Below are 26,730 nucleotides of genomic sequence, written 5' to 3'. Positions count from 1 at the left end.
TTTTTTGATTTTCAGCAAAGATATCCCTCCTAATTTCTCTGGACATTGTATTTGGGTTACGTTTGAAAACAGACATACTGAACAATAATCCAAAATTTAATTCATGACAGCTAATCAGTTATAGGCGACCAAAAAGTGTTATGCGCAATTAGAAAATGTAATCCCGGAATGAACGTATTTCCAAAAAAGATAGAGATAGAGAGAGAGAGTTGGAGGGAGATAGAGAAAGAGAGGGGGAGAGGGAGACAGCAGTACATTTGTCATCCTAATCTCAGTGTCTCTGTGGAGGGCTCTGCTGGCCCAGTTTCCCTCAGTGTCTGTCAGGCATATTTATAGATGGAGAGTTTGAGTTCACATATATAGGCTGCGTTCCCAGTGTTGGGCACCAGGGCACAGAGTGGACCTGTTCACGCACAGACACGCAGGCACAACACACACACACACACACAGCCTCTTTCTCTATATATCCCTGCAGTCTATTGAACCCCTGGATGACATAGCAGAAAAGGGCAGGGAGAGTCTCCCAGTAAAGTGTAGTGTGTTGTACTGTGGTATAAACACAGTAAAGTATAGTGTGCTGTACAGTTGTATAAACACAGTAAAGTGTAGTGTGGTTTGCTGTCGTATCAACACAGTAAAGTGTAGTGTGCTGTAGTGTGGTATTAACTCTGTAAAGTGTAATGTGGTGTAATTCCAATTCTCCACCTCTACTTAAGACTCCACAATAACCAGCCCAGCTTGTATTGACATCAATCTGCAACACTAAAATGCCTGATCGCAACTGTCTTTTTGAAATCTAACAATTTACAATTCCTCTGTCTGTTCCATACAAAATGCTTATCCCCTGATCCATCTCCTGCTGCTTGCAACTGATTACACAGCATCAGTGTGACTGTGTGACACTCAGCCCTGCTCTTGCCCGCTATGCCCACTGTATTCTGGCAAGGCGGAGGTCTGATAGTCTCTATTCACAAAGCACATACACACACACACACACACACACACACACACACATACACTGACTGACAAACGAATACAAGCAGACCAGGTGAGGTAGTAAATAATAAGCAAGTATACTATAATGGCCAAAGATGAGGTTGTGACACTGTTGTCCCATTCAACAAGCCCCTGTCCCATACTTTATGCCCCCTGTCCAATAGGACACTACCCCTGTCCCCTGTGACACACCCCTGTCCTCTGCAACATGCCCACCTGTCCCATTGGACATGTTGTTGTGCTCCGCAACGCATTTGTTACTGACTGACACACTGGCTCGCTGCCTGTGATGCCTACTGCAGAGTATTATTATTAGTGTGTATGACAACATCTCATGTAGGATTATAATAATAATACTAATAATAATTAGTATTATTCAATCACTAGCTCCTCCCACAACTTTTGCACTAAACAGAGGGAACTTCCACATCAGCACACTTCTCTTTCTAACAACTAACAAAAGGATGATCAAATGTCCCCTACATGTAATTGACAATCCTATTCCACTGACTTCATGCAATGTTGAAAATGTCAGTAGATTGTAAGATTATATAAAGCAAGGCGAGTTCCAAGCGTTGCTGGACTGCACATCGAGGGACCTGGGAGGCCTGGGGAGGAGTGCTGCGACTCTTTTGTTTTTTCTGTGGACAATGCAGCGCTCCAATTCAACTCTTGCCCATTTCTGTTCTGTTCTACTTTCACTCCGAAATGAAAAGAGGCCACGAAATGTGACCGTGCGCATTATTGCACTGCGCTGAGCCAGTCAGACTACTTGCAGGAGTCATGATGGTGACTCTGTGCCTGTTTTGTGTATCAGAAGCCCCCTCCCCCAATGGTCACACACTGTCACTTAGGCACACTACTCTTAACTTACATTGTAACTAACTTATCACTGCTACTAACCTGCATACAACCATACAGCATGATACATATACAATCATCATGTATGTGAATAGTACTGTCACATGCAGACAAGTCATCTGAAGATACTTTCAATTCTAGTTATAATGATTATTTTGGAAATTAAAAGCCCTCCCCCCCAAACAAACATTGGCCCTCTCTTTTTTGAGTTGCCAGGTTGCATAGTTACATGGTGTTGCCAAGCCAACCGCTCCCTGAGAGTGGGGATGCAGTGACCATGGCAACGGGCTAACTTTAGTCTGCGGCACTTAAAAATATAACAGCGCAGCGGAGCCAGATTTGAGCTGCGCCTGGTCCCTCAGCCAGACACACCTGTGAGAGTCAGGTGAGTTAGAAGAGGGAGGAGGAGGAGGAGGAGGAGGAAGAGGAGGTGGAGGAGAAGGAGATAATGGCAAAGAAGAAAGGGCAGATAGATAAATATCATATATTCTTTTATTGTCTCTTTCTTCTTCTACTCCTTTTTCTTTCTCTATCTATTTATCCAGCTATCTCAGTGGTTCCTTTCTCTCCCCACTTACTGTCATCCTCCCACAGCTCTCTCTGTCTGTCTATCTCTCAGTCTATTGTCCGCCTCAGTCTCTGCCTCTCCCTCTCTTCCTTCCTTCTTTACTTTCTTTCTGTCTCTGCCTCACTCTTTCTGTCTTGGTCTCTCCCGCCTCTCAGTTTCTTTCTGTCTTTCTTTCTTTCTCTCTCTCTTTCACCCTCTTTCTTTCTCTCTGTCTTTGCTTTTCTCTCTGTCTGTTTATGTCTCTGCCTGTCTTTCCTCCTGTCACTCCCTCTCTCTCTCTCTAATTCTCATCTGTGTTTGACCTTCTCTCTAAGTCTTCCCCCGGGTATTCATTGCGCCCTAAGTGTCTGTTTATACCTCTAATCTCCTGACGTTTATATCAATCCCCCCCTCCAACCCTTCGCCTCTCTCTCTCCCGGCTCCCGCCATCTCCCCCCCAACACTCTCTCCCCTCCGTCTCTCCAGCCCTCCCTATCCCAGAAAAACTATCCCGTCCAATCCGATTAGAGTCTTACACTAACACTGAGCCAATCATAGCTCACCTTCACAAACACACAAACACACACACACACACACACATACACACTTAAACCCACACACACTCTTACACACTTATACACACTCTTACACACACTCTAACTCACACACAGACATTAACACATACTCTTACAAACACACACTTTTCCACACATACTCACAAACACAGCTTATGTGTGACAAACTTTCTCCTGCCAAAATCCAGAGGAATCAGTATGACAATCTGACACCACTCCCACACACTGACACTCCCCCACACTGTCACACTATCACTCCCACACACTGCCACTGCCACATAGTCACTCACCCACAATGTCACTCCCCCACACTGTCACTCCCCCAACACTGTCACACCTCCACACTGTCACTCCCCCCACACTGTCACTCCCATACACTGTCACTCCCCCACACTGTTACACTGTCACTCCCCCACACTGTCACTACCCCCCACTGTCACTCCCCCACACTGTAACTACCCGACACTGTCAAACCTCCACACTGTCACTCCCCCCACACTGTCACTCCCATACACTGTCACTCCCCCACACTGTTACACTGTCACTCCCCCACACTGTCACTCCCATACACTGTCACTCCCCCACACTGTTACACTGTCACTCCCCCACACTGTCACTACCCCCCACTGTCACTCCCCCACACTGTCACTACCCGACACTGTCACACCTCCACACTGTCACTCCCCCCACACTGTCACTCCCATACACTGTCACTCCCCCACACTGTTACACTGTCACTCCCCCACACTGTCACTACCCCCCACTGTCACTCCCATACACTGTCACTCCCCCACACTGTTACACTGTCACTCCCCCACACTGTCACTACCCCCCACTGTCACTCCCCCACACTGTCACTACCCGACACTGTCATTACCCGACACTGTCACTCCCCCACACTATCACTTCCTCCCTCCCAGAGATTTGCATTGGAAACTCTAATAAAGGACTCTGTAAACTGGCTCCTCCACTCCTGCACAGACCGCTGCAGGGCCAGACTCTATCGGTCTCACAGCTGCACAGGGCCAGACTCTTTCAGTGAACTCATCCAAGAAGATTTAATTTGTGAACATTGTCAGCATGTTGAAGTCCTAGAGATCAAGGTCTGTGATCTTGAGACTCAGCTTGTTGATCTGCACTGTATTAGGGATATAGAAGAATTGGTCAATCAGCCCATGAGAGAGATGGTGTGCACGCCAAAACCTAAGAGAGTTGAGACCGTAGAGCAGGAAAGTGGACAGAACTGCTGGGTTACAGTAGGTTGTAACCACAGACAAGGCACGCACAACCCCTAGAGAAACCACAAGAGCTAGAAAAGCACAACAGGTTCCAACTGCTGGACACCGAGTTGGACAGTGACGGCTCAGAGGATGATGGGAGGGCAGTTGAGCACCAGAACACCATGGTGCCAACTCACCCTCAGAGCAGGGAGGTAGTTAGGAGTTAGTAGGAGACTCGATTCTAAACAGTTTAGATCACACAGTGTGCTCTAGTGACAAGGAGACCCGCATGGTATCTAGCCTGCCTGGTGCTCAGGTTGCAGATCTCCCTAAACTAGTAGACGGGCTACTGGCCAAAGCCGGGGGTCATGATCCACATTGGAACCAATGACATAGGAAAAGGTAGGACAGAGGTTCTGCATTTCTTTCCCTCTGAGTCTGTGTAAACAAGGTCACTGTCTTGCGGCCTTGTTGTGCTACGGTACTGTGCCATAGTGCAACCGTGAAACCCAGAGGAACAGAGTCTGATAAGAACCAGTTTTCTCCAGCAAATTGGGCTTGATACATCGTAAAAAAACCCTTATATTAAACATTACGTATGCTTTAATTTTCCCCGGTTTGACTATATATGGGTCTTCCTGAGCAGTTGTCAGGCAGAAACCAAATGTACGCTCATCATGAAACAGACATGTGGGCCTGTTTTCTTTCTCTCCTGTCTGGTCTGTATAAAAGTGCCTGTAGTTTGTAACTTCTCTAAGATTGTTCTTGAGATTGCCTCTTGAACCTCTTCCTTGCAGCTGCTTGTAATAAAAACCTTTGATTGGAAATATATATCTCTCTCTGGATTTCTGCAACTCTTCATTAATGAAAACTATATTCTTGGAGATAGTCAACATGGGTTTAGATGAGGCAGATCAGGTCTTGCTAATTACTAAACATGCAACTGCAGCTGTAGATTATGTGAAAGCATCTGATATGATATATATACTTAGATTTTCAAAAAGCTTTCAATAAGGTTCCACACCAAAGACTGATCCTCAAATTGGAAGCTGTAGGTATTCAGGGTAAGTAGATGGATTATGAACTGGTTGATGTCTAGGAAACAGAGGGTGTCGATTAAAGGAGTCGCTTCTAACTGGAGTGAGGTTGTTAGTGGAGTTCCACAGGGATCAGTACTAGGGCCTGTGCTTTTTCTAATCTATATTAATGATCTGGACTCTGGGATAGTTAGCAAACTTGTAAAATTTGCAGATGATACTAAAATAGGTGGCTCAGCAGATACAATCTTGGCAGCACAGGCTATTCAGAGGGACTTAGATAATATTCAGTTGAGGGCGACACCTGGCAGATGAAATTCAATGTGGACAAGTGCAAGGTATTACATGCAGGTAACAAAAATGTCCACTATAATTACACTATGGGAGGAATAGAACTAGATGAAGTGACGCATGAGAAAGACCTAGGAGTCTATGTGGACTCCTCACTTTCTCCATCCAAGCAATGTGGGGAAGCAATAAAAAAGGCAAACAGAATGCTAGGGTATATTGTCAAAAGTGTAGAATTGAGAACAAGGGCAGTGATGTTCAGACTGTACAATGCACTAGTTAGAGCTCATCTGGATACTGTATGCAGTTCTGGGCTCCACACTTCAAGAAGGATATCGCTGCTCTAGAGGTAGTTCAGAGGAGAGCAACCAGACTTATTCCAGGTCTGAAGGGAATGTCCTACTGAGAGACTGAGGGAACTGAACCTTCTCACCCTGGAACAGAGGAGACTATGTGGGGACTTGATTCAAGTCTTCAAAATCATGAAAGGTATCGACCACATCAAACCAGAGGAGCTTTTCCAGATCAGCAGGGACACACATGGAAATTGGGCTTCAAGGCATTCAAGACGGAAAACAGGAGACACTTCTTCACACAAAGAGTTGTCACAATCTGGAACAAACTCCCCAGCGATGTGGTTGAAGCTGAACATTTAAAAATAGACAGGATAGGATCCTTGGATCACTTAGTTATTAATGGACACCACACGAGCACGATGGGTCGAATGGCCTCTCGTTTGTAAACTTTCTTATGTTCTTATGTTCTAAACAGGCCATGGGAAATGAATGAGGTCCACATTGTAGCCCCCTCCCTCTACTGGCAGGCTGGGTTACTACAGCAGAGGGAGTGAGTGAATCTGCTCATCTGTGCTTCTTACTACAGATTCACTGGACTGGACTGAGCAGTGTGGATGAGTGCTGTGCTACAGACACACAGAAAGAGAGAGAGAGAGAGAGAGAGAGAGAGAGAGAGGGAGGGAGGGGTGTGTGTGAGTGGGTGGGGGACTTGTGGGAGGATGGGTGATTATTTATAGTGTGTGTGTGTGAGAGTTTATGTGGGTGTCTATTACAGTGTGTGAGAGAGAGTTTTGTGAGCGCAGTGCCTATTACAATGTGTGTGGGTGTCTGGTACGGTGTGTGTGTGAGAGAGAGAGTGAGAGAGTTTTAATTATGGTGTGTGTGTGTGTGTGTGTGTGTGTGTCTGTGAATGTGTGTGTCTGTGTGTACATCTCTTTCTCATAATAAATCTTATAGAAAGCTGAAGATATTTTTAGACTTCTACTGAACTACAAAAATCCCTATTCACATAAACTGCAACACTGAGCAGTCTCTATAGGGACTGTGGACATAGTCAGGGCTCTCTACTATAGGGGCTGTGGACAATCAGAGGTCCTATATGTCTGGCCTTCACAAGCCCATGAGATGTTCACAAGCAGGTTGGCTGAATGTTGTGAGAGTGCTGGCCACTTATACTTACTTACCTGCAGCAGGCGTGGTGTGTCTGTGGTCAGTCAGGGAGGGGCTGGGGGGGTGCTGTCCTTCCTGCAATGTGTGTCAATCAATAGGGTCACCTGGACTCAGGGGATAATAACCCAGATTAGCTCCTATATATAGACACACAGAGACGACACCTTGGACACCGCGCCAGCCAGGGAATTAGCCAGAGGAAAAAGTGTCTCTGTCTCTCTGTGTCTTGCTGTGGCTGCATGTCTCGGTTCCTGTCCGTGTCGGTGTGTCTCAATCTGAGTCTGACTGTCCTGTCTCTGCCTCTGGCTCTCTGTGTTTGTGTCTACAGTCTGTAATACTGCACTGTATTGTAAAGCGCTTTATATCTGAAATAGAGTGTATTTAATGGTTCATATTAATATAGGACAGAATCTGAGACAGCTGTGAGACAGAAGATTCATTCTAGTGTGACTTGCAAACAATCTCTCTCTCTCTCCCTCCTCTCCCTCTCTTTCTCCCTCTCTCCCTTTCCCTCTCTTGCTCTCCCTCTCCCTCTCCCTCTTTCTGTCTCTTCCTCCCCCTCTCTCTCCTGCTCTCACTCCTTCCCCTTTCTCTCTCTCTCCCTCTCTATTGTTCCTGCTCTGGACAGGCTCACGCCCACCTTGTCTCTGACAGGGTGTAAAAATAAAGCCCCGGCAGCTGGAAACCAAAAAACAGTGCAGGGGTGTTACCTTGGCAACCAGACCCACCAGCAACCCAAATGTCTGTCAGTCCAGGAGCACACCTGTCAGGCAGGCAGACCCTGTGTCCCCTCCCCTCTCCATCTCCCCCTCTCCCTCTCTTCCTCTCCCTCTCTCCTGCTCTCACTCCTTCCCCCTCTCTCTCTCTCTCCCCCTCTCCCTCTCTCTCTCTGTGAGGTGAGTGAGATGGTGTACCACTGTTTTTTAAATTATACATGACTAAAGTCTTTCCTGAGCTGTGATCACCGTTTTTAATATCTTAATCTAGTTTTCAGTTGTTGTCTATGGTGGGGGGGTTGTAACTATGTGAGAGACAGGGCTGGCCAATTTTGACAAAGGTCAGGCCAAATTGGACATTTACAAAACAAGAAAGACCAAAGTGAGCAGCATAAAGCAAAATGTGTTGCTGCTGTTAGAAGCACTCATGAAGACCAGAGTATTAATAGATTATAGGTTGTACTCACTGAATAAGGACCTGGAGTCCTTCCACACACTCTGGGTTGATATTTTTATGTATTAAAAAGGAAAAGGGAACGTTTATGCAGGGGAACAATGTTTTTTTTTGGTTCATTCCAGCTCTGGTCCTGAGAGATACAGTCCAGTCCAACAGGGTCTCAGCCCTGGTCCTGAAAGACTACATTATGTCAACACAACATGTGTTTGTGGCTGTTATCTCATCACTGCCAGTCTGTGTAAACAGTGACGGGAATTGCATAAGGGATCAAACTTGAAATGCTGTCCCAGGTCCATATTACACTGCAATACATTAGAATACAACAAAGTCATGAAACTGAGATTAGATTCCTATGCACTTTCAGTCAGGGGAAACTCGCTGTGTGATGTGTGCCCGAGTCTATATACAGACGGTACATAAACACACACCAGATATGCAGGACCACAATGTCATACACAGCACAACAGGAGCGCATTGCCTCCCTCTCCCTCTCTCCATCTCTCCTTCACTCACCCCCTCACAGACAGAGAGACAGAGAGGGAGGGGGTGAGAGATAGAAAGAGAGAGAGTGTGAGACCGTCAGGGAGAGAGGGAGAGCAAGCGAGCCAGAGAGAGAGGGAGGGAGAGAGAGCTGGTCGGATTTACAGAGCGAGCGGAGAAGCTGCGGAGGAGAGAGGGATAGACACCGAACAAAAGGATTAAAGGGAGGATGAAACACAAGGAAAGAGGAGGGCGAAAACCGGCAACAGAAATAAAATAATATTTAGATAATTATAATCATAATCATAATAAAACCGACTCAAGACGCTGGGGGAAAAGGGGAGGGAACGGGGAATTAGAGGACAAAGACTAGCCGTTTTCAAAGCCCCAAGGAAAAGAAAGAAAAAGAAGAAGAAAGTAGCGAGGGACGCCGAGGGAGAGACACGGCGCTCTACTCACTGCATAGTAAAGCAAAAACTGTCCCGAAACGCAAAGCAGGATTTGATTTCTTCAAATCTATATATTTCTGTGCGCTGAGAAAAAAACGGATGTGCGGCTGGTGCGGCGAGGTGCTCCGTTAAGAACAAAGCGGGACCCGGATACCTGCGGACAGGTGAGCGCCAAGTGTCTCCCTCCCTCCCTCCGTCTCTCAGGGTCCTCGTCCTAACTTTGGAAACAAGTGTCCCACGACATCTGATCTGGACGTTGTGTGTTTCTAAAAGTTACTTGTGTTGTTTTTGTGTTGTGTCTGTTGTTGTTTGAAGGGGGTTAGAGGGGTCAGTGTAAACGAACTAACTTGACCTTCAAAACATTTAGCATTTTCTCAATTTTTAAATATCGAACAACAACAACAACAACAACAACAATAATAATAATAATAATACTGTTGTTGTTGTATTTGTTGTTCTATCAAATGAAATATATTACAGTTATTCGTTATTTATATAATAATTACGATGAAATGACAGTGATTATATATTGATTGATTGATTTGTAATCATTATGATGGTGATATTAATAATAATAATAATAATTATTATTATTATTATTATAAATTGTTGTTGTCTTTGTTATTGTTCCCTTGTTGCTAGTTAACTCATTAACTTGCTGGTTAACTGTGGTTGCCTGCTGGTTAGGCAAAAGATTCCTGCATATGAGTGAAATATGGATCGCGACAGCTCTGTAGACACGCAGATGCACTCGGCTCTGCAGGACTGGGTTCATTCTCACTCCTATACTCTGTGAGTCACCTGGGCACAATAATAAAGTGTTATTATTATGTTGATGAATAAGTAAATACATACATACATACATACATACATACATACATGTGCAATTAGTAACACAATCTTATGTTTGTGACACCCACAGTGGAGTCGTTTTTTATGTATGTATGTATGTATGTACAATGTATTAATATTTTACCACAAAACTACGTCGAAGTAGTTGCGATGCTGCGATGCTCTCCGTCTAAACACGCCACTGAACAAACGATGTTGTTGCTACAGAACAGGGTACAGTAAGAGCAAGTGTGTGTGCGTGTGTGTCTGTGTGTGAGTGTGTGTGTGTTTTGTGTTGGCATGTGTGTGTAGCCACGGGTCTGCCTCCTCCGACATTTTCAGCGCTGACTCACACAACCCCGACACAACTAGCAGTAACACAAAAGAAAAACAGACAGGAATGAAGGAGAGAGGGAGAGAGTGGGAGAGAGATAAAGAAGTGATCGTGAAAATAATAAATAAATAACTACATGCGTACATACATACATACATACATACAAGTGGGCTAGTTGCCCAGGGAGTGTGTGGGGCTGCGAGCAGGTGCGTGTGGTTGCGTGTGTGTTGGTTGTGTGTGTCTGAGAGAGAGAGAGACCCACAGCCCCACAGAGACATACACAGAGAAGCGCTCTCCAGTATTGCACTTTTATACTGTGTTGAAATACTATAAACCTGATTATCTGTCTATGCGAATATTTAACATACACAGTTTTCGGTCTCCTTCGATGTATGACACTCAATATGGAAGAGTTAAAAATTCAAGCACGATGGGTCGAACGGCCTCCTCTCGTTTGTAAACTTGCTTATGTTCTTATGTTCTTAAGTATCTTAAGCTTGTTATTTTTGGTTGTTTTTGAAAAACTTTGACAAAATGTATTATTATTATTATTATTATTATTATTATTATTATTATTTATTAAACATATCACATTATGTGTGTACCGTTCATCGTTACTGATTTTTTTATCTTCAATAGGGTTATTATTATTATTATTATTATTATTATTATTATTATTATTATTATTATTATAAGTGTTTATATGTAGGCCTATATACTTATTGGCAGTTACCCTTAAGACTTGTTGTCACACTTATCTAAGTGCAAAATTGATGCATTATACAATGCAGGCCTAGGCTGGACCAAATCAAAACTCCTACCAATTGAACATTCCGAAGTTGTAGCCTATTGATTTATAAATAGCAGAAACACGATAGATCGATTTGACATCATAAGGTACAGATTTATACTTTGCAATTCACAGGTATGTCAACGTTTTAATGTGATGTAGCCCCGAACAAAAGTAAACTGGCACCCGTTCTGACTGTCATCAGTGCATTGAATGGGAGAAAATCAAGACATATCGGACCGCTGGAATAGTTCGGTTTGGTTCCCCATAAGCCACATGGGGTCCATTTGGTGTATATGAACGCATTGAATGCCATTCACAGCATTCGCACTGTACTGATCAGTTTGTCACACATCACACATATGATCACACATATATATGTGTGTGTGTGTGTGTGTGCTAACATTTTTTTAAATCATTTTATTATTCTGGTATGTATTTTATTCAGATTTTGTATTACTTTAAACTTGTCAGTGTTTTCTTCTGTGATCTTTCCTTTTTCTTGTTTAACTCTAATTTATATTATTATTATTTAGTTTTTTCTCTACCTGAATTGTTTGTTAAGCCTACTGTATTGTTATTGGATTTGAGAAACTGTATATTTTACTGATATTTCACAGTTTCATGAGGAAGATCTTACAGGCAATCGCTGCTCCTGAAACGTTTCCAAACTCCAGTATTACTTTCTCCCGTTTTTTGTCTTTAAAATCATTCTAACCTTTAAAAATTAAAGTCTCGTCATGTATGTCCCGCCTCCAAAAGGCAAGTAACCAATCAGATGTACCTGGAGCAGTTCTGTCCTAACAGAGTTGGTTTCCCAAACCTTGCTTCACTGATTGGGTCATTTACCTCTGCTTGAAGGCGGGACTAAGTAGAGTGACAGTTTAGGAAGCCTTTGACAGCTTAGAATTATTTTGTTCAGGTTCAGGTATCTTTGTTGGTAGGACTACAGAAAAAATGATGTAACGTTTCTCCAATCCGGTAATGATCCAGTAGGCTTAACAAACAATTCAGGTAGAGAGCTGAGGTGGGGATGATGACAAAATAATAATAATAATTATATATATCAGAGTAAAACAGGAATAAAACCACTGAAAAGTTAAAAGTAATAATAAAATCACAATAAAATACACAGCACAATAATAAAACGATGTAAAAATATTGTTAGTGCATATAAACTGATCAAGTACAGTGAATGCCATTCAATATGTATTCATAATCAACAAACAGACCCCATGTGTGGCTTATGTGGAACCAAATCGCACCATTCCAGATTTCAGTTTTTTTCTTGATTTTCTCCCATTCAATGCATTGATGACAGATCAGAAAATAAATACAACTGAGAGTGTAGTCATTTCATTAAGAAAAAAAAAACAGTGTTGAACGGATGCAGACTATGACATTTTCTGGAAGATTATAATAATGATAATAAAATGCATATTGATGGGACCTTCATGCCCCGGGTCTGCAGATTGTCGATAGCTATCAGACTAGTGCATAGACATTCAGCTATAGGCAGATACACAGAAACACAGACGTAAAAACACACACACTCACACAGAAACAGACACAGATGGACTGACACAAATACACACAGGGACACAGGGAAAAACACAAACACACACACACACACACACACACACACACAAACACAGACAGAGACACTGACCCGGTCACACAGACACATCAATGACAATGTCTGACCCAGGCATGAGCCCCGGACATAGAGGCTTACAGACAGACAGTGAGGGAGGGGGCAAGGGATGGGGGGACGGGGGGGTGAGGGAAAAAGGGAGGGAAACAACAGTGTACACAGTCTACAAAATATTCAGCTACATGCAGCACTCTTAGAGACAGCATGGGAGTAACACGTTACTGAATGATGATGATGATGCTGGGGACTTCTGTACAGGAAGGCTGGGTGCACTTTGAACATGTGATGGGCTAAACAGTCAAGGGGGACACGTCTAAAAGCGTTGATTCTTACCAGGAGTTCTAATCTTCTCTGTACCCTGGGAGACAGCTGTGTCATTGCGCAACAAAAGAAAGACGCAGATTCTTAGACAAACTGCAATACTGGATTAGTGTCAGTTCCTTAAAATCTAACCACCACACACACACATGCACACACACACACACACACAACCCCACAGTGTTTTGTACTATTGGGTAGTAATCCATCAGTTGAGACCAACTCCTACAGTACTATCCTCAGGCCAGAGTCCAGTCATAGAAAGAAACTCAGTTCCAGACCCAGAGGAGAGCTAAACAAAGAAAAAAGAAGAAAGGAGAAATATTCCCCGTTTCTTCCTGTCATCTGAGCAACCGATACCTGCAAGCGTCTCTGTTCTGCCCAGAACAGACAGAGTTCAATATTGAAACGATCAAGCACATTTCCCATTCGCTTGTGAGGGAAATAAGGTTTGCCTGTGCAACAATACAGAATAGCTAACACACACAGGCAATGACATACACACACACAGGCAATGACACACACACGTAGACAGACATACACAATGATACACATAGGCATACTACACTTCTCCCTATATAATTAAAGTATCACACAGTACTGGACTGCTGTCTGTAGAGTTTCAGTACCGGACAGCTCCACATAGTCCGAACAGTTGTGTCAGGACCACTGCTTATGAGGAGGACTGGATATGTTAAGTGTGTGGGCAGGGGTAGGAGGCCAGCACTGACCTGCCCTGTACTGACCTGCACCTGCACTGTATTGTTTCAGTCTCTTCTTCTCTTTGCTGCACAATACTACACAGCACTGTGCTGCACCATACTACGTTGCACTGACCTGCACTGTGCTGCACTGTTCTTAACCTCACTGCTCTGTGCTGTACTGTACTACACTATACTACACTGCTCTGTGCTGCACTGTATTACACAAACAACAGGGAAGTGTTCTAGCACAGCCAGATTCAACCAGAACAGTGCGGTATCACCAATATACTTCTGTTTCTGTAGTCCGAGGATTAATCATTGGGTCAAAAGGCTACCATACATAAATAGTGCAAAGGATCAGATTCTTCTTGCCGATGCAGCTTTGTGCATGAGTGTGTGTGTGTGTGTGTGTGTGTGTGTGTGTGTGTGTGTAAAAACAGATGAAAAGCTGTCTGCTTGCAAAAGAAACTTCCAATTTTGATTGTCAATGTTAGGCAGCCATGTTTGGCAAGAAGCTCTACCTAGGGCTTTTTTGCGGGATTTGCCATAGCGATTATATGGACAGATCGCACAAAACACAGGGCCCTGCTCTTAACACATATAACTCTACTCCCACACTCACACTGGCAGGGCTGCTGACAAACCCAGCTCAGTCCCAGAACTCCACCTTGGCTGACAATTATCAACACTTGACCCAGCACACAGCTCCGAAGCTTCCCCCACAATGGCCGCCCAGCTTGCGTCAACGGCTCTGGCAACAGAGTCGTCAAACTCAACTCCAATCACGATGAAAGGATAGAATGCCAGTTGACAAGACCAGGGCTTATTGCAGGACAATATCTACAAATACAAATGTGACACTGTGAAGGAATAAAGTAACATGCAGGAGAATTTACAGCACATGTAGTTGGTTCTCTCACAGAGCACGGCACACACCGACCTTAACGCTAACTTAAGCCCCCGGTGGCTGTGCTCTCGTGCTCCTCACTGGCTCAGTCCTGAAGCCTAATAGGATGAGAGTGGAGGAGAAATGAATACAGCTTAATCTTATCCTCTAAGACTTCTGCTGTTGGGAGGGGAGTTTGTGTTTGTGTTGGGGAGGGGGTGCTCTGGGACGGGTGTCCTCAAGTGTCCATGAAAGATCATGTGTGTGTGTGTGCGCGTGTGTGTGTGGGGGGTTGGGGGGGTGATATTGTCAGTGTTTAAGTTTAAATTCGGTATGAGACAGAAGGGGGGGATTAACGCTGAGCACAGGGGCCCCAGCACTTGTGTAACCAGAGATCACCAGTCCCATCGGTGCACTTCCTCCAGGCAATAACACCGCTAGGCTCTGGCTAGACCCCCCTTTCTTTCCTTCTCTCTTTCTCTCGCGCTCGACTGGTCTAACTTTCTCCCTCACTCTCTCTCGGTCGGTCTCTTCTCTCTCTCTCTCTCTCTCTCTCTCTCTCTCTCTATCTCTCTCTCCCTCTACCTCTCAATCTACCTCCCCCTGTTTCCCTCCCTCCCTCTGTCTGTTTCTCCCTCTCCATCACTCTACCCCTCCACACACTTTTCTCTCTATTTCCATCGCTCTTTCATGCACACATGCACACAAATATTTATTTTTGCCAGGTCCAGAAAACAAAAAGGAGGAACAATCCCCACCACCACCAGAAACAGGGACCTATCTTTATTTCTTCCTAATCTCCCTCTCTTCTCTTTCTCTGGATCTCTTATTCAAACATTCACACACACACATACACACACACTCACACACACACACGCACACACTCACACACACACACAGTGGGAGCGACAAAGGGAAAAAGACGGAGAGAGAAGCAGAGCACAGAAAGAGGGGGGTGGTAGAGAGAGAGAGAGAGAGAGAGAGACTGTGTAACTTCACTGACCAGTGTGTCTATGAATCAATCCCCTTCTCTCCCTCTCTCTCTATCTCTCTCTGTGTGTCTCTCGCTTAAACTGTGTATTGAAGAATGTTGGTCACTTTCTACCTTCCTCTCCCTCTCCCTGCTTTTCTCCTCTGTCTTTCTCCCTTCTCCTCTACTCTCCTCCTCTCTTTCTCTTGTTTTCCTGTCCTTCAGTTTGCAGTGTTCAGTCCAGTGCTGTCAGTTCAGGAGACATGTACTGTTGAATTAGATTCTGCTGTGTAAGCCTCTCTCTCTCTCTGTCTCTGTCACACTCGGCTGTGACTCACACTGTACACCACTTATACCCCACGTTAATTGTAGAGCCCTCTCCTCTCCTCTCCTATCCTCTCTCTTTCTCTGTTATGCAAACTCAAACTTGACATATTTAAGTAATTCATTTTGGGCTGGGTTCCCATGGCAACAGCTTATTCTTTATATTTATCTTACTGTAAACACACACACCTGATATATATATAGAGTGCACACACAGCAAACCTGGTCTATACAGACTATTATAGATTATTATATCATTAGTTATACTGTATCAGTTTTAGTTAACAATGTACAATATAATGTGACTTTGGATATAAAGCGGTAAACAAAAATTGTTTCTACAGTCAAAACACAAAGCTGAGTGCATTTACAGCATTTTTAAACTATCACTCCGACCTTCTTTGCATAAAAAACAGTCTACTTTACCCTTTTTGCTACATTTGAACCTTTTCTCTAAGTAAAAACTCCCATATTCAAAATGTTTTCAAACTATTTCATAGTTAACCGTTTATTTTACTTAACAATCTGCATATAATATAGTAGGCTAAGTGACAAAGTGACCCATGTTCCTATGTGCTCAAGTACTTTTTTACAACAGTTTGTAAGGATGTGTAATTAGAAGTGTGTTCTGATATTTGATGTGAATTTTGGATTTTTCTAAGCATTACACACAGACCAAATGATTAATGTCTGAAACCAAGCCCACATGGTTGCATTAGCATTGTTTAGTATCAGTGTTGTTAATACACTGTAACTTTTTAGTGAGCTTATAAAATAAGTGTTGTAATTAAAGAAATGAGATATAATTTAACCACTGTAGAGCAGATTTATTTCCTTAATACATGGTGTTAGTTATAACAAAAATATACTACTATGTCTGACCTGTACCTGACCTGCACTGAGCCCCTCCACACTCCACACTCCACCTCCACTGCACTCTCTATGCTTAGTGTCTCTAATGAAGAAACCTCTGTCCATCTAATTGAGCTCCTCGTTAAGCCTTTTCCTGCTTTGCTAGCTCAGGTCTGATCTGATTGGCTGCCTCCCGCAGCCTGGGGCTTGGCTGACTCACTCCACAGCCAGGTTACGGCCCAGAGAAGGGTTTGTTCCCTGGACCAGTCACCTACTTCCTGGTGTTCATGGGGTTAACCCAGCCTCCTGCTCTGTTCAGCTGCTCAGGGTCCAACTGGGTAGAATGGGTGGACCCCAATGGGTCACTGGGTGGACTGCGCTGGACTGCTGCAGAGTCACTGACTGGACTGGACTAATATTAGGATTTAAAATATAATAGAATATCCTGCTGGTCACTCCTACCTCCTGCAGTTGTCTCCTCCTGCCTCCTCCAGCATCTGTGTCAGGCACTGCAGCCACTGTGGCGCTGATGGACACTGTGCAGTGACCGCTGCCTGCTCCCCAGTATCACAGCAACACAGGAGCCCTGAGGGGGGCTGTGTGGGACAGTACAGTGCGGTAAATAGCAGTAGAGTACAGTGCAGTGCAGTAGAGTAAAGAGCTAAACAGTGCAGTGCAGTATAGAGCAGTAGAGTACAGTGCAGTGCAGTACAGTGCAGCAAAGAGCAGTAGAGTACAGTGCAGTACAGTGCAGTAAAGAGCAGTAGAGTACAGTGCAGTGCAGTAAAGAGCAGTAGAGTACAGTACAGTGCAGTAAAGAGCAGTAGAGTACAGTACAGTGCAGTAAAGAGCAGTAGAGTACAGTGCAGTGCAGTACAGTGCAGTAAAGAGCAGTAGAGTACAGTGCAGTACAGTGCAGTAAAGAGCAGTAGAGTACAGTGCAGTGCAGTAGAGTAAAGAGCTGAACAGTGCAGTGCAGTGCAGTAAAGAGCAGTAGAGTACAATGCAGTGCAGTACAGTGCAGTAAAGAGCAGTAGAGTACAGTGCAGTACAGTGCAGTAAAGAGCAGTAGAGTACAGTGCAGTGCAGTAAAGAGCAGTAGAGTACAGTACAGTGCGGTAAAGAGCAGTAAAGTACAGTGCAGTGCAGTAGAGTAATGAGCTGAACAGTACAGTTCAGTAAAGAGCAGTAGAGTACAGTGCAGTGCAGTACAGTAAAGAGCTAAACAGTGCAGTGCAGTAAAGATCAGTAGATTACAATGCAGTACAGTGCAGTGCAGTAGAAAGCATTGGAGTACAGTGCAGTACACTAAAGAGCAGTATAGTGCAGTAAGCAGCAGTACATTGCAGTGCAGTACAGTAAAGAGCAGTACAATACAGTGCCTAACAGTGTAGTGAGAAACAGACACAGTTTAAGACAGTATAAGAGTGCATGAAGGTGCAAGTTTGGGAATTTGTGTGAGAGTGTGTGTGAGTGTGTTTGTATGTGCATATGTGTGAGTGTCCGTGTGCATGTGTGTGTGTGAGTGTCTATGTGTGTGTTTGCAGTGCATGACTTTCCAAAATCTGTAGCCCTAATGACAAAATAAATAAATCGCACAAACAAATCTGTCCCAGCACTGCATGTGTGTGTGTGTGTGTGTGTGTGTGTTCTGCACCAGGCCAGGCTGTAATCTAACTGGAATTAAACGGCCTAGACTTCCCCCTCAGCCTCCCCCCAAAAAAGAAAAATAATCTGGGCAATACTGATACACATGTTTCCACATCTGTCAGGGATCTCAGTGGCAGCTCTAATGCTAAAGACAATCTTCCACAGAGCCCCGGCTTAGCAAACTAAATACATACACAAATGCATAAGTAAATATGTCTCTGTCTAACTCTGTGGCGTGGTGACATCTGATCACATTGGCACTGGTGTCAGCAGGGCTATCCCATATCACATGGTTGAGCCAGGGCCACTGCTGTTTAGACACCTGAGTGTGTGTGTGTGTGTGTGTGTATTAATGTGTGTACTAGTACTATTCAAATGCTCTATTCTACTGCACTGTTACTACACCCCCCTACTGTAACAGCACTATTTTACTGCAGTGTTACTACTGCCCCCTACTGTAACAGCACTATTCTACTGCACTGTTACTACAGCCCCCTATTGTACCAGCACTGCTATCCTGTTGGTGCGGTCCAGGCTGGGGCACCTTGTGGAACAGCTGCTCAGTGCTCTGCCTGTGGCCCAGTGCTGTGTAGCGTCGCAAATGCGATCACAACGTGCTGCATGGCTTTAGGGCCAGCTTGTACTGCGTCCTAACCTGCAAGAGACAGAGCCTGGCTGGGCAATGCAACCAGTATAGAACATAGGTGACTGGACCGCACAGGGACTATAGGGACTGGACTGTGTGAGTGTGTGTGTCAGTGTGTCTGTAGTTGCAGAGTGTGTGTGTGTGTCTGTGTCTGTCTGTTCATCTGTTTGACTGTGTTTTTGCGTGTGTGTTTAACCATCCCTTTAACTACCCACGTCACAGACTGCACTGGGAACTCTCTGTTTATTAGCCCAGATCGATTCTGTCCCTGCCAGCCAGTTTCCATTGACACACACACACACACTCCCTCTGTCCCTCTCTCTCTCCTTCTCTCCAGCTCTCTATTTGGGCACATGGCTGCCCACTTGTCCCCCACCTCCCCATGCCCTCCAGCCACTCCAAACACACACACAGACCCACACTTTATATCCAGTATCAGAGGTCAGTCCAATAACAATCGTCTGTGTCAAACTGCCCCCCCCCAACAACTCTCGGTTTTCTGTACCTCTCTCTCTGTCTCTCTCTATCTGTGTCTCACTGTGCATCTCTCTGTATCTTTCTTTCTCTTTTTTCTCTCTCTGTATCTCCCCTGTCTCTCTGCTTAGTCTCTCTATCACTGTTTTTCTGTCTTTTGTGGGTCTTTCTGTCTTTCTCCCTCTCTCTCTCTCTCTCTCTCTCTCTCTCTCTCTCTGTCAGAAAAAGTGCAAAAGTATACAATCACATGACTCTCAAGTTTCAAATGTAGGAAATATAGTAAACTAGAGAATGTGTAGCAACTGAAAAAAAGCCCAATATGTATCTATGACAGGGGTTCCTGATCCTGTCCTGGAGGAACACCTACCCTGCTGGTTTTTGTTCCAAACGAGTTCTCATTTACTTAATTTAACCCTTAAATTAATTAATCATTTCATAAATCAGAGCATTTTCATTATTTTAACCAGTTAAACAGTTAAGTATAGAATTGTATAAACAACTTATTAAAGAACCAACTCTTTTCTTACACAATTTAAAAAGTCAAATCTAAGCATATTCTTACTTCAATTAAGGTTCAGTTAAGTAAATGAGAGCTCAGCTGGAACAAAAGCCAGCAGAGTAGGGGCTCCTCAAGGACCAGGGTTGGCAACCCCTGAACTATGTCTCTGTCTATATTCCTATCTATTCCTCACTCTTAAGTAAAATGACAATTTCAGTATGTTTTGCAAAATCTAAGTTTCTCTTTCTCTGTCCCTCTCTCCTCTCCTCTCTCTCTCTCTCTCTCTGTCTGCAGGAGTGTGGTGTGGAGTCCTGGTCGCCATGCCGATCCCCAATCTTTTGAAATAGACCCTGCCTCCAGCCGAGGCTGATGCCCCCTCTCCCCTAAGCACCCGTCCTCTTCTGCTGGACCTCGCCCAATCACCTGCAGGGACGCCCAGAGAAGCCACGCCCCCTTTCCCCTCGGTGAGCGACAGCCTGATGATCACTAGCGCCATGGGAACGGTGCGTGTCAACAGGTGAGGCTCCACCCATCGTGCAGGGTCTTTCCAGCTAAGGCGCCACCTTTTTTGATGTCTCAGACTGCAGGGCCATTTGATTCATAGCTGGACAGACACATTCAGTATTGTGGAATGTTGAGGCAGACCAATGTGTTTGATTGCTTTAGTCTGTGTTGTGTAGTGCGTACAGTATGGGTGCAGTGGGCTGTGTTATGTAGTGTTTAGGTATCCTGGTCAGTGTTCTGTAGAGTACACAGTGAGGCTATGTGCCCCAGTCAGTGTTGTGCAGTGTGTGTGTCTCTCTCTCACACATACACACACACACACACACACACACACACACACACACACACACACACACAGGCACGCAGAAAAACACACATAAGCACACACACAGACACACAGAAAGACACAGACTGACACACATGTGCACAGACAGATAAACCCAAACAAACACACAGACACAAGGATACACACACACACGTAGGCAAATACACAGATGCAGACACACAGAGGCACACACAAACACACACAGACACAGATACAGAGATACACACACATGCAGACACACAGGCACACATACAGACACACAGATGCACAGATAAACACGCACACAGACAGGCAGTCAGATAGACAAACACACAGACGGACGGAGAGACAAACAGACACACGGACAGGAGGACACATTAGGAGATACCACAGCAAAGGACCTGCCACGACCACCATCTCTCTCTCTCTCTCTCTCTCTCTCTCCATCCATCCTCCCTCCACGCAGGTACAGCATCGTGTCGACGGACGAGGACGGACTCAAAGTGTCCACACTGGGGTTGCACAACGGAGGGGGTGGAGGTCTCCATGGCAACAGCAGCATCAGCCACCACCTCTCTGGAGGAGGGGGGAGGGGGGGAGGGAGCCACCACAATGGAGGCCAGGGCAGCGCTAGTGGTGGTGGTGGAGGGGGTGGCAGTGGCAGTAGTAGCAGCAGCAGCACCATCAGTGGAGGTGGTGGCAGGGCTGTGGGCGTGGGGTCCAGTGTGGGGAGCAAAGTGTCCACCACCGGGCCGGGTCGCCTCCGCAGCCGCTTCGTGAAAAAGAACGGGCAGTGCAACGTGGTTTTCAGCAACATGCAGGACAAGCCACGGCGCTACCTTGCGGACATTTTCACCACCTGCGTGGACATCCGCTGGCGCTACATGTTGGCCATCTTCTCCGCTGCCTTCCTGACCTCCTGGCTGCTCTTTGGCCTGGTCTTCTGGGGGGTGGCACTGGCCCACGGGGACCTGGACCTGAGCCGGGGCTTGGGAGCCCACCATGGGGGAGGTGGCGGAGGCGGGGGCCGGGAGGGCGAGGGAGACGGTGGAGGAGGCGGAGGAGGAGGCAGTGGGCGGGGAGGGAGCCGGGAGGAGGAGGAGGAGGAGTGGAAGCCCTGCATCCTGCACGTGCACAGCTTTGTGGGAGCCTTCCTGTTCTCCATCGAGACGCAGACCACCATCGGCTATGGCTTCCGCTGCGTGACAGAGGAGTGCCCGGTGGCCGTGGCAACTGTGGTGGTGCAATCCATCGTGGGCTGCATCATCGACTCCTTCATGATCGGCACCATCATGGCCAAGATGGCGCGGCCAAAGAAGCGGGCGCAGACGCTGCTCTTCTCACAGCACGCCGTCATCGCCCTGCGGGATGGCAAGCTCTGTCTGATGTGGCGGGTGGGCAACCTGCGCAAGAGCCACATCGTGGAGGCCCACGTGCGCGCCCAGCTCATCCGGCCCTATGTCACAGCCGAGGGCGAGTACCTGCCTCTTGAGCAGACTGACCTCAATGTGGGCTACGACGAGGGCCTGGACCGGCTCTTCCTGGTGTCCCCGCTGGTCATCGTGCACGAGATCGACGAGCAGAGCCCCCTGTACGGGCTGAGCCGGGCCGAGCTGGAGGCGGAGGACTTTGAGATCGTGGTGATCCTGGAGGGCATGGTGGAGGCCACCGCCATGACCACCCAGGCACGCAGCTCCTACTTGGCCCGGGAGATCCTGTGGGGCCACCGCTTCGAGCCTGTGCTCTTTGAGGAGAGGAACCGCTACCAGGTGGACTACTCCCGCTTCCACAAGACCTACGAAGTTGCCTCCACACCTAGCTGCAGCGCCCGTGAGCTGAGCCACACCTCCTTCAAGATGGCCACGCCCCCGCTGCTCCCCAGCCCCGGCCCTGCATCCTCCTCCTCCTCGTCCGCCTCCTCCTCCCCTGGCCCTCCCCCTCCCCCGCTGCTCCTCCCCCTGCCCCCCAGCGCCTTCTGCTATGAAAACGAGGTGGCACTGCACTGCGGGGAGGAGGAAGAGGATGAGGAGGAGGAGGACGATGAGGTGGTGGTGGAGGTGGGGAGGGGGGGGATAGAGGAAGAGCTGAGGGAGAGGACGGGGGACTTCCTGGTGGACGTGGGGGGGCGGCTGGAGCTGGAGCGGCTACAGGCCGGCGTCCCCCTGGACCCGCTGTCCTTCCAGAGGGAGTCCGAGATCTGAGGCCCGGAGAGAGAGAGAGGAAGGGAGAGGAGGAGGATGAGGAGGAGGGGATGAGGGTTGGAAAACAACCACCCATCTCCTCCCGCTCTGCCTCTCTGCCCCTCCCCCCCACAGAGGCACAAGAGACAGGCTTGCGGACTCCCTCCCTCTCTCCTCCCCTCTTTACCCTATCCACTCTTCCTTTCCCACTCCTCCCTCCCTCCCTCGCCAACCAAACAGCGACCAGTCAGGACTCAGGGTCACATGGGTGGGGGTGCCAGGGGCTCCAGCTAGTCCCCCCAAAGAACTACAGACTTAAAGGAGGGAAGAGGAAATAGAGAGAGAGGACCAGTCTCTATTGTTTTGATTCTGTCTGGACAGTGACATTTTCTCCCCTTGCTGCTCAAAAATGGACAGGAAGAGGACAGTAGCTCAGCAGGACAGAGAGACTGGCCCTCGCTGGAGACAGAGGGCAAAACAGATTGTCAATAACAGGCCAGTAGAGAGTCTGTCTATGGGTGTCACTGTCAGGCCCTTTGAAGCTGTGATATGTATTGCCATCCACAAAAACTCAGCTGGACTGAACTGGGGCAGGATTCAATTTAATTTGTCAACACAGAATATTTGTGACTTTAACTAAGTTAACTAAAGTTAACTTTTTTTTTCTTGATCCTGGGAAAGTAAATCAATTTAAAGAAAATATGAAGATAAATATAATATATATATACACTCACCTAAAGGATTATTAGGAACACCTGTTCAATTTCTCATTAATGCAATTATCTAACCAACCAATCACATGGCAGTTGCTTCAATGCATTTAGGGGTGTGGTCCTGGTCAAGACAATCTCCTGAATCTCAAACTGAATGTCTGAATGGGAAAGAAAGGTGATTTAAGAAATTTTGAGCGTGGCATGGTTGTTGGTGCCAGACGGGCCGGTCTGAGTATTTCACAATCTGCTCAGTTACTGGGATTGTCACGCACAACCATTTCTAGGGTTTACAAAGAATGGTGTGAAAAGGGAAAAACATCCAGTATGCGGCAGTCCTGTGGGCGAAAATGCCTTGTTGATGCTAGAGGTCAGAGGAGAAAGGGCCGACTGATTCAACTGATAGAAGAGCAACTTTGACTGAAATAACCACTCGTTACAACCGAGGTATGCAGCAAAGCATTTGTGAAGCCACAACACGTACAACCTTGAGGCGGATGGGCTACAACAGCAGAAGACCCCACCGGGTACCACTCATCTCCACTACAAATAGGAAAAAGAGGCTACAATTTGCACAAGCTCACCAAAATTGGACAGTTGAAGACTGGAAAAATGTTGCCTGGTCTGATGAGTCTCGATTTCTGTTGAGACATTCAGATGGTAGAGTCAGAATTTGGCGTAAACAGAATGAGAACATGGATCCATCATGCCTTGTTACCACTGTGCAGGCTGGTGGTGGTGGTGTAATGGTGTGGGGGATGTTTTCTTGGCACACTTTAGGCCCCTTAGTGCCAATTGGGCATCGTTTAAATGCCACGGCCTACCTGAGCATTGTTTCTGACCATGTCCATCCCTTTATGACCACCATGTACCCATCCTCTGATGGCTACTTCCAGCAGGATAATGCACCATGTCACAAAGGTCGAATCATTTCAAATTGGTTTCTTGAACATGACAATGAGTTCACTGTACTAAACTGGCCCCCACAGTCACCAGATCTCAACCCAATAGAGCATCTTTGGGATGTGGTGGAACGGGAGCTTCGTGCCCTGGATGTGCATCCCACAAATCTCCATCAACTGCAAGATGCTATCCTATCAATATGGGCCAACATTTCTAAAGAATGCTTTCAGCACCTTGTTGAATCAATGCCACGTAGAATTAAGGCAGTTCTGAAGGCGAAAGGGGGTCAAACACAGTATTAGTATGGTGTTCCTAATAATCCTTTAGGTGAGTGTATATATATATATATATATATATATATATATATATATATATATTAAAAAGGGATCAGGCGACTGAGCTTCTGCCCCCTAGTGGCCCGGAGTGAGATAGCATCACCAATATTTGGGACAGAAGAGGGAGGTAGGCAGATGGAGCACAGAGGGCAGGGGGGTCGGGGTTGATGCACATTTTTATCCTGTGTTTATTTTCTATTAATCTTTGTGTGTTTCTTCCTCCTCCCTTTTTCAGCTCGGTTGCTAACAACCCGGGCGAACTGTTTTATTTTGTGCAAGGGGAGTTTCGATCACAACGTTTAATTTTTTTGTCCCTTGGAAAATGCATTGCTGTAGGGGGGGATTCTGTCAACCTATTCAGGGGGACCCTCCTCTGTGTTGGATCGCGTCAGATCCTCTTTGCCCCCCGCCCGGAGAAAGTACTACAAAGGCAAGTTTTAGTTTCTTATGTATCTTATTTTCGTCTTTTTGTCCCTGAGACTCAGCCCCTCGGCCACAGAGCTCGACTCTGGATTCCCAGTCTTACCCAGAAGTTTATGAAAACAGATGGATGAACTTTTACACATCTTGTTTTTTTTTTCCATCATGCCACCTCCCCACCACTCTACAGACTATTTGTTTTTCGCAGGATAACTGAAATGGTTTCATCACTGCTCCACTGGGGGGCAAGACTTTTCTCATGAACAGATGTACACTCAATGAAAAAATAAAAAAAACAAATTATATATATATATATATATATATATATATGTATAATGTAAAGACATAAAGTCAGTGTCTAATTTGCTTTGCATGAGCTGCACAAGCACAGGCTGGACTATTGTCACAGCTGGAAGACAGCAGAATGAAATGCAATTGTCCTGTGTGTCCAGGTTTGACTCATGAGACATCTTATCTGTCTTTGGGTGTCCCCTGTCTTCCCCCACCAACTGCTACAGAACTTCTTTCAGGTGATTTATTCCTCCTCTATTGGTGTCGCAGTGGTTCAGGCCAAGCCCACCCCTAAACACACACACACACACAAAAGCACAGATATAGAGACGAACAGAGACCCATAAAGACACCCACAGACACACAGATACACACACATGCACAAGGACGTGCACTCACACATACACACACGCTACATATAGAGACGCACAACTGTATAATCTTGCAAAAAACACAACCTCAGGACTACAGATGACACCACGACTCAGACAGGAGGGGCAGGGGGGTATCTACATGGCTGTGGCTTTATTTATTTATTTATGTTTATTATTTTTGTATCAATTTGTGTTGATTTTGTTGTCTTATCTGCGTGTGACAGCTCTCCTGTCTTCTTTCCTTGGCATCCCCATGGGTTACCAGAAAACCTACCATTAACCTTTGACCTTTGGGCTGAGTCTTCCGGCTGTTTTCTAATGTACCACCTGTAACCAACCACCAACACAAAAACATTTAAACAGAAAACAAGACACACACACACAACACTACACAGACACTGAGAAGAAGTGTAAAAACACATTCATACAAAGAGAAGGATTCTGCGACGAGCACTTTATTCCACGTGTAGAAACTCTTGCTGTAAAATATTTTAAATAAATATATATATTGTTAATTTGTTCGACTGCTTGGCTGTGGTTTCTCTTTCCGTTTGGGGGAGGAGGAGAGGAGGGGAGGTGGGGGAGACGGTTCAGTTGGGATCTGAGCAACTCATACTGAGGAGAAGCATAAAACTACCACTAATAGGATACAGTAACAATCATCATATTATATTAATAATACCAG

The 26,730-nt window shown here is 45.9% G+C and overlaps 1 protein-coding gene across 1 annotated transcript; it reads left to right on the top strand.

Annotated features, from left to right (window-relative positions):
- The first annotated feature begins 8,769 nt into the window (after positions 1–8,769).
- kcnj4 (potassium inwardly rectifying channel subfamily J member 4) lies at positions 8,770–24,115 on the top strand. Its single transcript, XM_066707296.1, has 4 exons — positions 8,770–9,256; positions 20,319–20,541; positions 21,299–21,366; positions 21,526–24,115. The coding sequence occupies exons 2-4, from the start codon at positions 20,504–20,506 to the stop codon at positions 23,031–23,033; spliced, it is 1,614 nt and encodes a 537-aa protein (XP_066563393.1). The 5' UTR covers positions 8,770–9,256; positions 20,319–20,503; the 3' UTR covers positions 23,034–24,115.
- Positions 24,116–26,730: the final 2,615 nt, after the last annotated feature.

Source organism: Amia ocellicauda, chromosome 6 (assembly GCF_036373705.1).
Source record: "Amia ocellicauda isolate fAmiCal2 chromosome 6, fAmiCal2.hap1, whole genome shotgun sequence".
Lineage (NCBI taxonomy): Eukaryota > Metazoa > Chordata > Actinopteri > Amiiformes > Amiidae > Amia > Amia ocellicauda.
Note: the sequence above shows the minus strand (reverse complement) of the source record. Positions and strands in the feature narration are given on the sequence as shown.